The sequence below is a fragment of the Notothenia coriiceps genome, unplaced genomic scaffold, assembly GCF_000735185.1.
Source record: "Notothenia coriiceps isolate Sejong01 unplaced genomic scaffold, NC01 NC01_scaffold00019759, whole genome shotgun sequence".
NCBI classification, from domain to species: Eukaryota; Metazoa; Chordata; class Actinopteri; order Perciformes; family Nototheniidae; genus Notothenia; species Notothenia coriiceps.
In genome coordinates, this window is record NW_011352460.1 from 287,194 (window position 1) to 300,366 (window position 13,173).

At 42.9% G+C, this 13,173-nt stretch overlaps 1 protein-coding gene across 1 annotated transcript in view; it reads left to right on the plus strand.

Moving 5' to 3' along the window:
• roraa (RAR-related orphan receptor A, paralog a) overlaps positions 1-13,173 on the plus strand; it is a 174,664-nt gene that overhangs the window by 112,463 nt on the left and 49,028 nt on the right. Inside the window, exon 2 of the mRNA XM_010779000.1 lies at positions 2,357-2,386. Within this exon, the coding sequence (XP_010777302.1) occupies positions 2,357-2,386 (30 nt within the window). The remainder of the gene's footprint in view (positions 1-2,356; positions 2,387-13,173) is intronic.

Genomic DNA, 13,173 nt, shown 5'->3' on the forward strand with positions numbered 1-13,173 from the left:
AAAGACACTCAGGCAATTTTTTTCTGTTATATGTCACATTTTATATGAAATAAATTGCCTATTATTAAATAATAACTGATTGTTCCAGGCTCCCCTAAAATAGTCTGTGAATGTCTGCATTTTGTGTCTGTAGCAATGCTTGACAAACAGCCAGGAAAAAGCTGCTTATTTGCTATTTCCTTTGAATACAGTTTCCACTAAGCACACCAGCTATGTTCCTTACATGGTCTAAGAGGTTGTCTCACCCATCAAAACAAAGAGCCAGTTAACTGCTTAATATAAGCTTTTACAGTTGCCTTGCTTGCAGCACCTTGAGACCACGGCTCTTTAATGGACCATCAGCCCTTGCTGGCATCCATGTCATTTGATTGAATTGTAAAATTAAGACTGGATTACTGTTTATTTTCTCCTTGCGTAATGTCACAGTTGGACAGAACAGAAGCTTTTGGCCCTGAGCACTGGAACAATGCTAGAGCTGTATCACAGACTGCTGGCCCCTAGGTGACTGTTTCCCTCTTTCTGCTCCATGGAGTTGATATTAGTTATGTGTTTCTGAGTGTATGTCTATAGGAGGCTGAAGGGCTTATTTGTTTTCCCCCTCGTTGCTCTTTGACTCGTTTCCCCTCAAACGTGTCTGAAACATTGTTATCTCCGGCCAGACGCCTTTTTTACAGAGAGTTATTGAATCATGTCAACTCGCCGTCCCCCGAGTTTCAAATGCAAGCTGTAGAAAAATTAGCCATTGCTTCCGCATGACAAGTGGGATCTATTAGTGTGCTATCGCCCTGCAAAGCATGAGCATCCGATGGGCCGCTGGGGACCACGGCTGGCTGTGCGCTCGTCCGCGTCAGGCTCCTGGGGCATTAGACCAATGTTGCAGACAGGAGAAACAGCCGGAGCCATAGCAAGAACCAAAGTGGCTCACTCGATGAGTTGACACCCGAAGGGGCGAGGAAAGGCAGCATGAGCAGTGGCAGCCCCGCTCCACCTCAGCATCCGCCAGGTCTGACTCACAGCGCTCAGGCTGGCAACTTGTTTGATAAGCAGTTTGCAAAAACACACAACACTGCTTGTTTCTTATCTATGGTTTATCAAATATTTTCTACATCTACTGGTTTATATTGTCTCTCAGCTTGAGGTTTATATTAAACTGGTGAGTTTAATTGTAGGAAGACTAAAGATGATTATGATTTAGATCCCTCATCATACGCCTCAGTGCTGATTTAATTGCCGTGCCGCTTGCTAATATGTTTGACCTTACTCTTATATGCAGTATAATTCTACATATATGGAAGGTTGTCTCATTGATTACAATAATTACCGTCCAAATTCAAAACTACCTGCTTGGCTAAATGATTGGACTCTTTAATGGACTCCAGCACAGGCTTGTCTGGAAGTAATATTAGCCTTTAATGGCTGAATTTAGAAAATGACATGACCCTGTTGCCTCGTGACATTATCATTGCTCTGCTTTTTATTACTTATTAAAGCTTTCGAGATCATGAACGTTGCGATTATCTTGAAAAGGATAACTAGTCTATGATTTTCTGTCTAGAGGGGTTGATTTTAATGGTGCAAAATATTATTTTATCAGGAAAGGTGTCACACTAGGGTCTGTTTTGGGTCTTTTTAATTTTCCTAGTAAATCACTCATTAATATAGTTACTTTGCCTCCTTGATTATTTCAATTTGATTGTAATGCTTTTGATTCTCTTATCAATCATGATCTTCTTAAAATCATAATAAACCATTCATTGGTTAACAGCTTCCTTGTCTTTTAAATGTACATGCAAATATTTTCCTGTTATTCTGACTTAATTTGTCTGATTGTTTTGATTTATGCTTATGTGTTGTGCTTTTTTGTTTTTTGTACATTATTTTATACATTGAAAAAGAGATCCTAATCTCAATGAGACTACTTGATTAAATAAAGGATTAAAACACCAACATTGAGGTCAAAGTGCCTCCATCCACTTCTGGGCCAAAGGCTTAGTCATGCGCTCAGGTCCAATCAGTGTGACTGCCCAGCAGAATTAGCATTCCAAATGTTGTTTGTTTTAGTATAATTTTGTATTCATTGCCCGCAGAGGATAGAGTTTCACCACCTTGTCGTGGATGTTGATGTAGCATGGCCTCAGGTCAGACACCAGCATACACAAATAATTGCCCTGGGCCTGCCACCTCGGTGACCTTGGACAGTGACAGTCTGTTGGACCACAGGGTCTACCTCTTCATCATAACCATCCTCACCCTCAGTTAGCCTTAAGCAGAGCTCCGTATAAAATATATTTTGTGCTACATGTTTTACTGTTGTTTCCTATATATGCTTAATGGTTTCTTTGTTTTCTCTTTACAGGTATCTCAGTAACAAAGAAGACACATACCTGTGAGTACAAATGTTTTTTTGTAATTACTTTTCATTTCTGTTGCGCTACAATTTGAGGCTGCAAAAATGTTGTTTGATTCTCAGAAAAGCTCTTCACACTAAATGGGAAGAAACAAATGTGCTGTGCTTCAATACAGTACAGTTGATAAGATCACCTTGGTTCTATCTCTGCTGACTCTTCTTTCATCAGTGCCTATATGCATATTGTAGCCTCACTAGTATTGCAATAAACCAATACCTTCAATTATATCCGTGCCACCCGCTTCACTCTTTCGTATTTTTCTATCCTGGAGAGAATTTGATGATAACCCCAGAGAGGAAATTAAAATGCGATGCAGTCTCATGACTGTTTGATAATCATGCACAGTTAAAGCAGACACTGTGCTGAAGCACCTCTTTGTTGTCTGCAAGGCCTTGCAGCTGAGCAACGCGGATGTGGTGTTGTGTGGTGGTTTGTAACTTCTGAGGTTGCATTAACTACCAAGAGTTTGTATTCTTCAAGCACAGATCATATCACTGCAATTGAAAGATACATACACAGTATATGACACGTCTCACATGTGAGATACAAGACTTCTTTGGGCACTACGAACATAGTACACAGGCTTCGACTTGTCTAACCAACACTGCCTTTTCAATTTTAGTCAGCTCATGAAGAATTGATGAACAGACAAACCTGTAGAAATCAATGATTTCCAGGAGATTTGTAGTGTATTCTGACACGTGTGAAGTGCAATCGAAAAGTCATGTAAAAATGGTTTTGTGTAGTGCACCGCAGTGTCTGTGTATGTGTGTGTGTACAGCTATGTGTGTGTGTTCATACCCCACTGTGTGAACGGAAGAAACTAGCCCTGAAGGCTATCCTTTCCCTCTGATCACTCTGATGAAACTTGTGGAGAGGGAAGGCCAGAGGGCTTTTCTGTAAGAGCGGTCGGAGTGTTTCAGATTGTGAGAGGCTGCATCTCGCCCTGTAAAACACCCCGGCTCTTTCTTACATCAGACAGAGGGGCAAAGGATATGATCTTCTACGCTAGACAGCTCTACCTTACTCAAACAGCCCGTCAAAACAGCAGCATGATTGTGTGTTAAAGAGCAACTTGCAGGTTAGAGACACCAGTGAATAAATGTGTAGGAAATTGATGAATACACTAGATTTTCCCAAAAATATACAGAAATATACACTACAGTGACATCTGGCGTCGTTTTAGTAAGACATTTTCACTTCCGCATAAAAAAGCCTCCGCACGTGACCTCCCGCGTGTGACGTAACATGGGGGAAACAAGGGGGAGAGCGGCCGGTCTAACGTATGAATAAACATGGATCACAATGCTAGTTTTGACACAGAAGAGGTTGAAAATATATATTCGAATGCATATGATTATAATTATGAGCCTGCTAGGCGTCCAAGAGACCAGGAGCAGCCAAGGATTAGAAAAAATAACGGCAATCGGAGAGAAATGGAGCTGTCTTGGTGAGTGACCGGCGTTAGCATGTTAGCTAACGTCAGTCACATCACAACATTGTAAAGTTAGCAATCATATATCAGGCTATAACTAAAGTAGTATTGATAATATAGTAACGTTACTGGCAGGACTGTTGATACTGATCCATAACAGAAACTAATGCGCAAGTATCAGCCGTATCTCGCGTTACCTAATGCAACTCCACACTACGGTGCTGACCGGAGGGGAGACGCGAGATACGGCTGATACCTGACGATCTGGCGGAGAAAGGTTGTGGAGCCTCCGTTGATATGCCGTTGTAAATGGCTTGATGGAAAGCAGGTGTGTAGTCGGGGAGGGTGCACAGCTGATTGCAGCAGGTGAGTGGAGGTTGAGCCGGGAGCCAGGAGTGACAGCCACCACGCCCACACAAACAACACAGACAGGGGGAAAACAAACAAACACAAAGGAGACGGCTGGAGCAGTACAGCCACCACAGCGTTGCCTAATGCAACTCCACACTAGTCTTACGGTGCCGTGTACCGTAGGGGAGAGAGAGCAGCGAAGGGGGGAGAGAGAGAACAGCGACGGGGGAGAGAGAGATGTAATACGGTTTCTTGATAAAGCTGTGGAGACGGAGTATGTGCTGCAGGGAGGTGGATGCACAACGCACCCAGGAACGAACGCTAGCTCCTGTCCTTTTCCCGTGAGGGAAACTGTGGACTCGATGCCCTGACAGGCTTGAGTTTGTGCAACCTGCACAAACACAAGCTCACCATGATTACAAATGGTGAAATGCAATATAAAATTACCGAAAAAATACCAGCTCACTAAATCACAACCGCTCAAACCAACTATAAACTACTACCGCGGATTGGGCAGAGAACGAGTCCGAGAAAGTTAACTCCCCCATGTGACGTAATATGACGCGTTTCGACGTATGACATTAAAAAAAAGCAGTTTTTAGTAGCAGAGCTCAAAACAGCTCCTTTTCCTCTGAATTCCTGCCCTTATGTCTTGTAAAACATATCAAATCCTGCATTAACATTTTTAATTGTAATTTTCAGGCAAGGTTAAGCATAAATGTAGTACAAAAAAAAAACCCTGCAAGCTGCTCTTTAAGCTATTTGCTTGTCTGGAGGGTCTGTGGTATTTATTTGTGTGTGTGTGTGTGTGTGTGTGTGTGTGTGTGTGTGTGTGTGTGTGTGTGTGTGTGTGTGTGTGTGTGTGTGTGTGTGTGTGTGTGTGTGTGTCAGAATATCTTCAAGGTAGAACAGAAACGCTTTGACCCACCATCCACCGCTCCACTATCTTAATTAGTGCAGCGCTAAGCACCTCTACACCGGAAGGGGGCTCATATCAAAGAGCATGATTTAGGAGTCTTGGGTTCAAAGCCCTGGGCAGAGACTGGACTACGCTGTCTCATATCAGTGAGAAATATTCAAATCTTGTCCATGTGCGGAAATCAAAGTAAAGCCCCTTAACAAGTAGTTGATTGCTGTGCCTCACAGACAGGAAGCGGCTGTTAAACCTTGTCAGAGTTGTGTGCACAAGAAGAAGTTCAAGGGGCCAGTTAATGGTCATTGAGAATATGGAGGGGAGGTCTTTCTCAGAGAAGCCTAGTGATTAAATGGCTGCTGGAGTAATAATGAGGGACACCGCTCTGCCCTAATAATCGGGCTGTAGATCTATTTCTGTTCTCGAAGTGAACACATTGGCTCCCAACGCTACACCAGTGCACACTGCCACTCGTAATGTGAGCTTGGCAGGCATGCTTTTATGTGCATGTGTGTGCAAGTGTGTGTGTGTTTTAGGAGGTCTTCCTAGTCCAACCCAGACCACAGGGATGGGCCGTGTCTCTGACTAACTCCCCACTCTGCCTGAGTGATCAAACTGCTGGAAGCTCCCCGCCATGCCAGTCCCCTCATCAATATAAATTACAGGGGCAGCTGTTCACTGGCAGCCTCTCCTCTCCTCTCCTCTCCTCATCCTCTCCTCCCCTTTTCCTATCCTCTCCTTTTCCTATTTTCTCCTCTCCTGTCCTCCACTGTCTTCTCCTTTCCTCTCCTCCTTCTTTTCCCTCTTCCATCCACCAGGCTGGACTAATCACCAAGCCATCAGAAGGTGAAGCATGCTAGATGAAAACAGATACTTATATCATTGTGCCAATGACTGTGCTGTCGTCTCCCCACTCTGGCTGCTAAAAGGACTTCAGTAGATTTACAGTGTGAGGCATCACCCTTTTTTCTTTCTCCCTTCTCACTTGTTATTTTACTTCACCATAACGGGTGGTCCCTTGCCAGCTCTGTCTTTAACCACAAAGCTATAGTTCTCAGCAAGAAGTCAGCTGTGGTTTTCCTGTAAAGTTCCCTGACAGTTTTATATGCTCTGTTGTATTGACTTAAGTAGAAATTGATGTGTCCCTTAAACTGCCTGGGACGTGGTGATAGCAAAAGATCAAGGGCTTAGTTTTTGCATTGTAGTTTTACTTTGACGCCGGACACCAGATACACAGTGTCACCTTCTCCTACCTCAGCGAGGCAGCGTTGCTTAGATGAGTGTCTGTTTGGACCTGTTGAGAGATATGGTGTGGAGCGGAGGATCAGATGCAGCAGCTGATTACTCTGAGATTATACGTCTCACCTCTAATCTACCATCAGCAGTCTGGGACTCTTTCTCACAGCTCGAGAAGCAGAGCGCTAGCTAACGCTCTCACACAGGTCGTGTAGCCAGGATGCTCTTCCACGAACAGAACAGATCTCCTGATTACCAACAGCTAATCCTCTCTCTCTCTGTTGCAGCTGTAGATGTACAATATACTGATGTCTGACTGACTATGATCAGTATATCAAGTTGCTTGTTTTTTTTAAGTATGCTTTATAACAGACTTGAAAATACATACAACATAAAGGTTTGCAATACTAAACAAAAAAAACCTTACAATGTTGTAATAAAATCCCAACTTGTCCTGAAAACTATTGAGCTGAATTTTCAGTATTAACTCGTGCTGAAAAATGTTAGCCTCCTAAACACACTTTAAATTAAACAAATATAATTCAAACACTATTCATTGTATTTTATTTGATTATATTTCACGGCGTCATTCTGCCAGTTCACTGTAGTAATGCGAGCTATATGTAGTGTGTGCTTGAGTTTAGTTTAGGAAAAGAGTGGCCAGAGGGAGGCAGTAGTACAAATAGTAGTAGTAACTCCGGGAAGAGAGAAAAGAGACGGATGAGGCTTCCTCTCTGCAGTCTTACAGATACGTTGTAGAGGGTCCCAGTTTTTTCACCCTATATTTATCTCCATTTTGGTGACAGTCTCCTTACACTGATTGAGAAACATGGCCTCGCTCCTGCATCTTCATTTATTTGCTAGCAGCCTGTATTGAGTTTCTCTCGTCAGTCTCACATAGCAATAACACAACCAGTCTGTGTTAAAGGAACTAGATGATTTCGATTCTTTTGCACTGTCTTCGAAAAACAGAGTGCAGAGTTATAGTGCAATGATATCAGTCATTGAGCATACTCAACGTTATAAAGCAAGAGTTTGTTGATTTCATGTCTTTATGCATTTGCGTTTTCTCTCATAAAAGTAGTGTATGTTTGGAACAATATACTAACACCATTATTAATCTCAATAATACTCTTTGTGATCACATAGCTCAATGGCAGCTTTTCCCTCCGTAAAGCATCTGAGAATGTGGAATGCTAAGCATTGGCTCTGCGAGTTGTGATATTTTCTGTTAATCAAACATGAGATTTATGGTGCTTAATAGTGCTGTACATTGCCAATTTAGGAGAATAATATGTCCCAGTTGCTGTCTAATTTTGCTTGGCAACATGCGCACTCCTGTGGAATCGCCTGAGGCGGTGTGAGTTGTCTCTGCATAGCTCAGTGTTCCATGCTCAGTGGCTGTTTGAAGGTATTTCATCACATTGTTGCCTTGATTCAGCTCTGTGGGGATTTGTTAGTTGCACTCATGTGGGAAGTGCATCCAGTACATTGTTAAGCTAGGGCTGATAATGAAGATCAGCCAGCCAGAGTCCCCTGAGCTACGCACAGAGAGAGATAGTCTAGTGAGACGCACAGCACAGACATAGTGGAGCAGGACGAGCACACAGAGCAGTACACACAGACGCAGAGGAATCATCAGCACAAAGCATACAACACTGAGCTGTGCTATGGTGTATTAGAGAAAGAAACACAATACAATAGCGAATTAGATTATTATCATATATGTTATACTCTGTTTTTCTTATACGAAACATTACTCCAAGTTTGTAAAATTGGAATTATTATGTTTAAAGGTTGTTTGAGCAACGATGAAAATATTTTAATGTTGTATCCTTTTTTGTTAGGATTGAAATTGGCAGTGCGAGGCCCCAGTAAGCACAGCCACTCTAAGTTATTTGATTCTCAGCATGGTACCAGAACTCCTTGTTTCCTTTTCTCCCAGAGCAACATTGACCGTTAAATTGACACAATCTTTTTCTCCCTCTGTACTGTAGGTTAGGTTTCATCTTACTCTATTTGTTTGTGCCACGAAAAGAGTATTCTTTTTGGACATTTTGGTATAATCTATAATAGACGGCTATTTTTTTTCTGAAATAGGTCAGTGTAATCACAACAGTGAGCGATGGACAGTCACTGTAAAAGGGAAATCAATAGAGCTATCTATTTGTCGTAAACCAGGCCAGCGTGATTCTTCTCAATTCCTCCTCTGCTTCCATACTCTTTCCTCTCCAACACAATATGGCAGGTTGTCGTTTTTCAGTAAAAGCAGTCTTTCTGCAATTTTGTAAAATTGCAAATGGCCTTTGTACATGCCTCTTTTCTTTTTGCATATGTTTCTCTGGGTATGGAAGCTTCTTTTTTGTATCACCTCCTGGGGGCCCAGGGTGTTTTATAAGGACGAGAATGGTAAGGAGAACTGTAGGGGTGCACGGCCGCTTTTTTGTGGGGGAGCTCTGCTTTTGTTGGCTCCTAATCTGGTTCTTCTCTTGGTGCCGGCTCTTTCAGAGAATTTGAGCCGGAGCGAAGAGAGGCCTCGTCAGCTTTTCCTCACCCTTACTCTTTTGTGTCTCAATGAAAACTGAAAGGCCCTGTCTTGAAGTGTTGTCAGACCGGAAAACAAGAGTAAGTGACATGTGACAAGGACACAATGCTCGGCTGGGCCAGCCAAAGTAAGTGGCCCCATCTGCTGCGGGCGATTTCTCTTCTGCCGCCTGTCTGCCACCTCAGGTGAGAGGGGCCGGGGGCTGGGCGGGGAAGGTGGCGTCTGCCAGGCGAAGCAGTTGGCATGGCTGGAAGGGCACGGACGGCCTGGCGCTCACGGCGGCAAACAGTCGGCCAGACTTTGCACGAGCGCAGGTTATCCGTCACTCATCAGGTTTCCGATGTCTCATCACTTTCCCATGGTGTACACAAATCAGCGCAGGACAAGAGTGTCAGCATGTAATGAAAGGTTTGATTCATGGAGGGCGACAGAGGCGGAGGTCATGGAGCTCCTCCAGATATGATCCTGACTGATGCTGATGGGGAAGCTTTAAGATGTGGGCCATAATTAAATGTCCTTGTGCCATCATCAAGTTCCTCAGTCGCAGCGATACATATTTACTATCTCCTTCTCGGAGCTTATCACTCTGACCAGCATGTATTTGATATTAATGGTCTTCACTTCTCACTGAACTGAACTTTGAGACAGAATTAGACTAAAGTGAAGTGGAACAAAAATAAAAACTCTTAACAGAAATATCCCATTGTGGATTTTAAGGATGGGAAAACTCTGATGCAATATTATGCATGAATAAAGACGGTTACAATTTACATATATAATTTCATTCCTGAATTATTCAAAAGAATGTTGTTGAATAAACCATGCAACGAGTAAGATGTCCCATATAATAAAATATTTTTGAAATATCTTGTAAGCACCATTTCAAGAACAATCAGAATTGTCACAGTGCAGCAAAGAAAAAAGATTTTTTTTTTGGGACAAAACACGACAAAATAGACTGTTTGTATACCCAGCATGAAATGTTTATTTAAACTTAATTAGATACATTCAAAGTGAGGATCACATCTTTCTGGCAAATAATGTCATTCTACTCAGACACTAAAGAAGAAGAAAAAAAAGTTACATCGACAGAGAAGAAAGCAGACGAGCTCACAAAAGCTTTCGGTGATATTATACATTGACATTTGTGCTGATCGCATTGTGCACTTTTTGTTGAATCTGCTTTATTAGAGGAAGGCTGTTTTTTCCCCGTTGCTATTAATTTGTGTTTCTCTGGGTGTGCAGTGGGAGAACAGAGGGATGTGGTTAACCCATTGTGAAGTTAGCCGTCATCATTAAGATTCTACAGATAACAGGCATGCGGATTTCTCCTGCTCAGCATTATAGGATCCCAGACATCAAAGGCAGGTTTTTATTCTACTGTGTCTGCAGCAGAAGAGGAAAAAAAACAGGAAAGGAGACATGGAGTCAGGAAAATAAGGCAAATTGGGAGAAGAGAGGAGAGCATGTATACCTGCGCGAGTCAGGTGACCCAGTGCTCTTTAATGTGTGTGTGCCACAGAGGGTCCCGACTGCATAGTTAGCTCCTTGCTAAATTGGCGTCCTCTCTGATTAAGTGGCACAGTCCTTACTAACGGCGCGGCCGACTGCTGCTTGGTTCACTTTAAAGATCAAGTTCATTTCTCAACATGGTCATTAATGCAGGTCTGCCTAATTCAAATCAATTCACCGACATGTTTTTTTCCCCTTTCTAACATTCAAAAAGTGTGTCAGCTTATACTTTCGTCTAGCCTCTTTTGAGATCCAGTCTATGTAAAGGTACTGGCAACAGTGTTTGTACAAATCTTGTAATCATATTTCCAGTTCTACAACAATACAACATCACAATGAAGCGCCCCTTAATTCAGATGACTTTCTCTTTCAACTTGGCACCATTATGCTTTTGCCATTACATCAGCGTGAGCTGTTCTTCAGTGAGAGTATTGAACGTACAAGAGAGAGAAATATGCTGTTCTCCAGTATTGTGCTGGATTACAGAATCAAGGTCGACTCACAAGACACAGAGCAGCATTATCCCTTAATCCTGTGTTTTGGTTTCAAATAGCCCTTTTACACCTAATCTTCACAAGTAAAATGACAAACATGAATACTGAGGTAGGTATTTAAATGTGCATTACCTGCTATGTTAAGGTCAAAGGCTTATGCTGATTTAGAGTGGCTCTGTATTCTGTAAAAGAACAGACGATCATGTGTTTGCCACTTATTTTGTTGCCTTGTATTACAGAAGTCTTGAGAGTCTTGTGATGAAATGTCCCCAGGCGGTTTCAGATGGATAAGTCGAGAACTTTTCATCTTAACTATGAGTCATTTGTTTGTTTTTCTCTAGATACATATTTTGTTCTTTTTGTTTTTTGCTTTTACACTTAGTATTTTGAATGAAGATACCATTCCTCCTTGCATTAACCTCTCACTAAGTTTCACCTGGCCTGCTGTACTTACATCGCTGAGTCAACAGATCTAGCGGGTACACCAGTTCCAGCCGAGGCAGTGCCCCCCCCCCCCCCTCTCCAGGTCTTACTGTGTCCGTCAGGCTCAGCTGTGGCAGAGCTGGAGGAAACTTAAAGGTGCTGTGAAAGACTAAAAGTGGGCCATCCGCTGCTGCCTCCTGTTGACCTACCTTGTTCAGAGGGTCCAGGTACAGACTGATGACAGGACTCCTCCTCAGCGGACCACATTACTAATGTGTGAGGGTGCAAGAGGAGCACACCCAGTGATGAATCACTCCCCTGCACCAATGGCATCCTCATAAGTCAAGAGTAAAAGTGTTGAGAGAGTGCCCAGTAAAAGAGCTCCTTCGTCCCGTCCACCATAGAGAAACTCCATCCAGGCGGCCCCATGTAGGGGGGGAAGGGGGGCTAAGTGGTGCAAGTCGCACATAGCCTGAAGATCTCCCTCAATCTTGAGAAAACATTAGTCCCTCTGGTGGTTCCCTTGTTTTTATAAAGATCATAGAACTTAGGAAAAGTAACTTTCATGCTTCAACAGAGCCGCTTTTAATAAATGAGAGTAATCTACATTACGTTGATCTGGACTGCCTCAGCGGACCCTCTGCATTACCTGAAGTCACAGGGAGAACATTTAATATGTGTTAGTTTAAGCTAAAACCGTTTTCTTCTTAGGCTTTCTGCGCAGAGCAGTCACAGGAAACGGCTCTGCCTCATTACTCACTTTGGAGTTTCAATAGAGAGAATAATGGTGGAATTGTTCAGCTTAAAAGCAGGAGAAATAAATGATATAAATGTTGTAAATAGATTTTCTTCTATTGAGAACTTATTTAATAACACAAATATTGTACATTTGAGTTTTTTTGATCTTATTTTCTTCTATAGCCTTAAGCCAGAAGGTTAACTATTTTAGTTTACACGCCTACCTCCCCCAAGAGCTTATGTCGGGCTATATTGGTGATGTTAGGGGAGTGTATACGTTTGACGCTGGGTAATACATCACACACTCCAGGGGGTCTCCCTGGTATGCTCCTCAATAATGAAGTTCATTCGTTAACTTCTCCCTCAAAGGCCAAGCTCCCCTGCTGCCCTTTTCAACAGCTATCGCAACTCTCACTAGAGTCACACCACTAACAGAAAAAAGAAAAAAAACATCATCATGGTTTTCCCCTTGACAGGCTCAGTGGTTGCGTTTGCAGGGCATGAAGAATAAGCAGGTCCATTACCAATCCCTCATGCCTGGTTATAGCCATAATTATCACAGGGAGAATGACCTGCTCTGTTTGGTTTGCGGTGGAGGGGCTGCGCCTTCCTAATCACCTCCTCCTTCCCTCCTGCCGTCCTCCTGCCATGGAGATGGAGCTGGTTTTGGGGGAGTCTTGCCAGTTCATTAGAATTCACAGGGTTCCACCTCCCTGCCTAGCCAGGCTAAGCCTCTCACACAGACTGCCATGCCTGCGATAATCTCCCCTCCTCGTTCCCTTTTGCTCCTTCTCTCTCTTTCCTCCTATCCCTTTCCATTCTGTCCCCAAGGGCAGCTTCACACAAAGGAGATGCAGTGCAATTCATTGTTAAATCTGATTTCTATTGATCTATTGAAACATTGTTCCGTGAGATATATGATAGCACTCCAGCCGCGCTGATGATCCCTCCTTAACACTGCCTTTTCATCTGATAAACCAAATAAATAAACTGATTTATTCCAGGCACTAAAATGATAACCTTTGAATGTATGAGGTGCATCTTTTTTCAAGGCTGTATCAATCAACTGAACATCCAGTTCCAGTGAGCAACTGTTGTTGCTGCTGCAGTGCCCACCG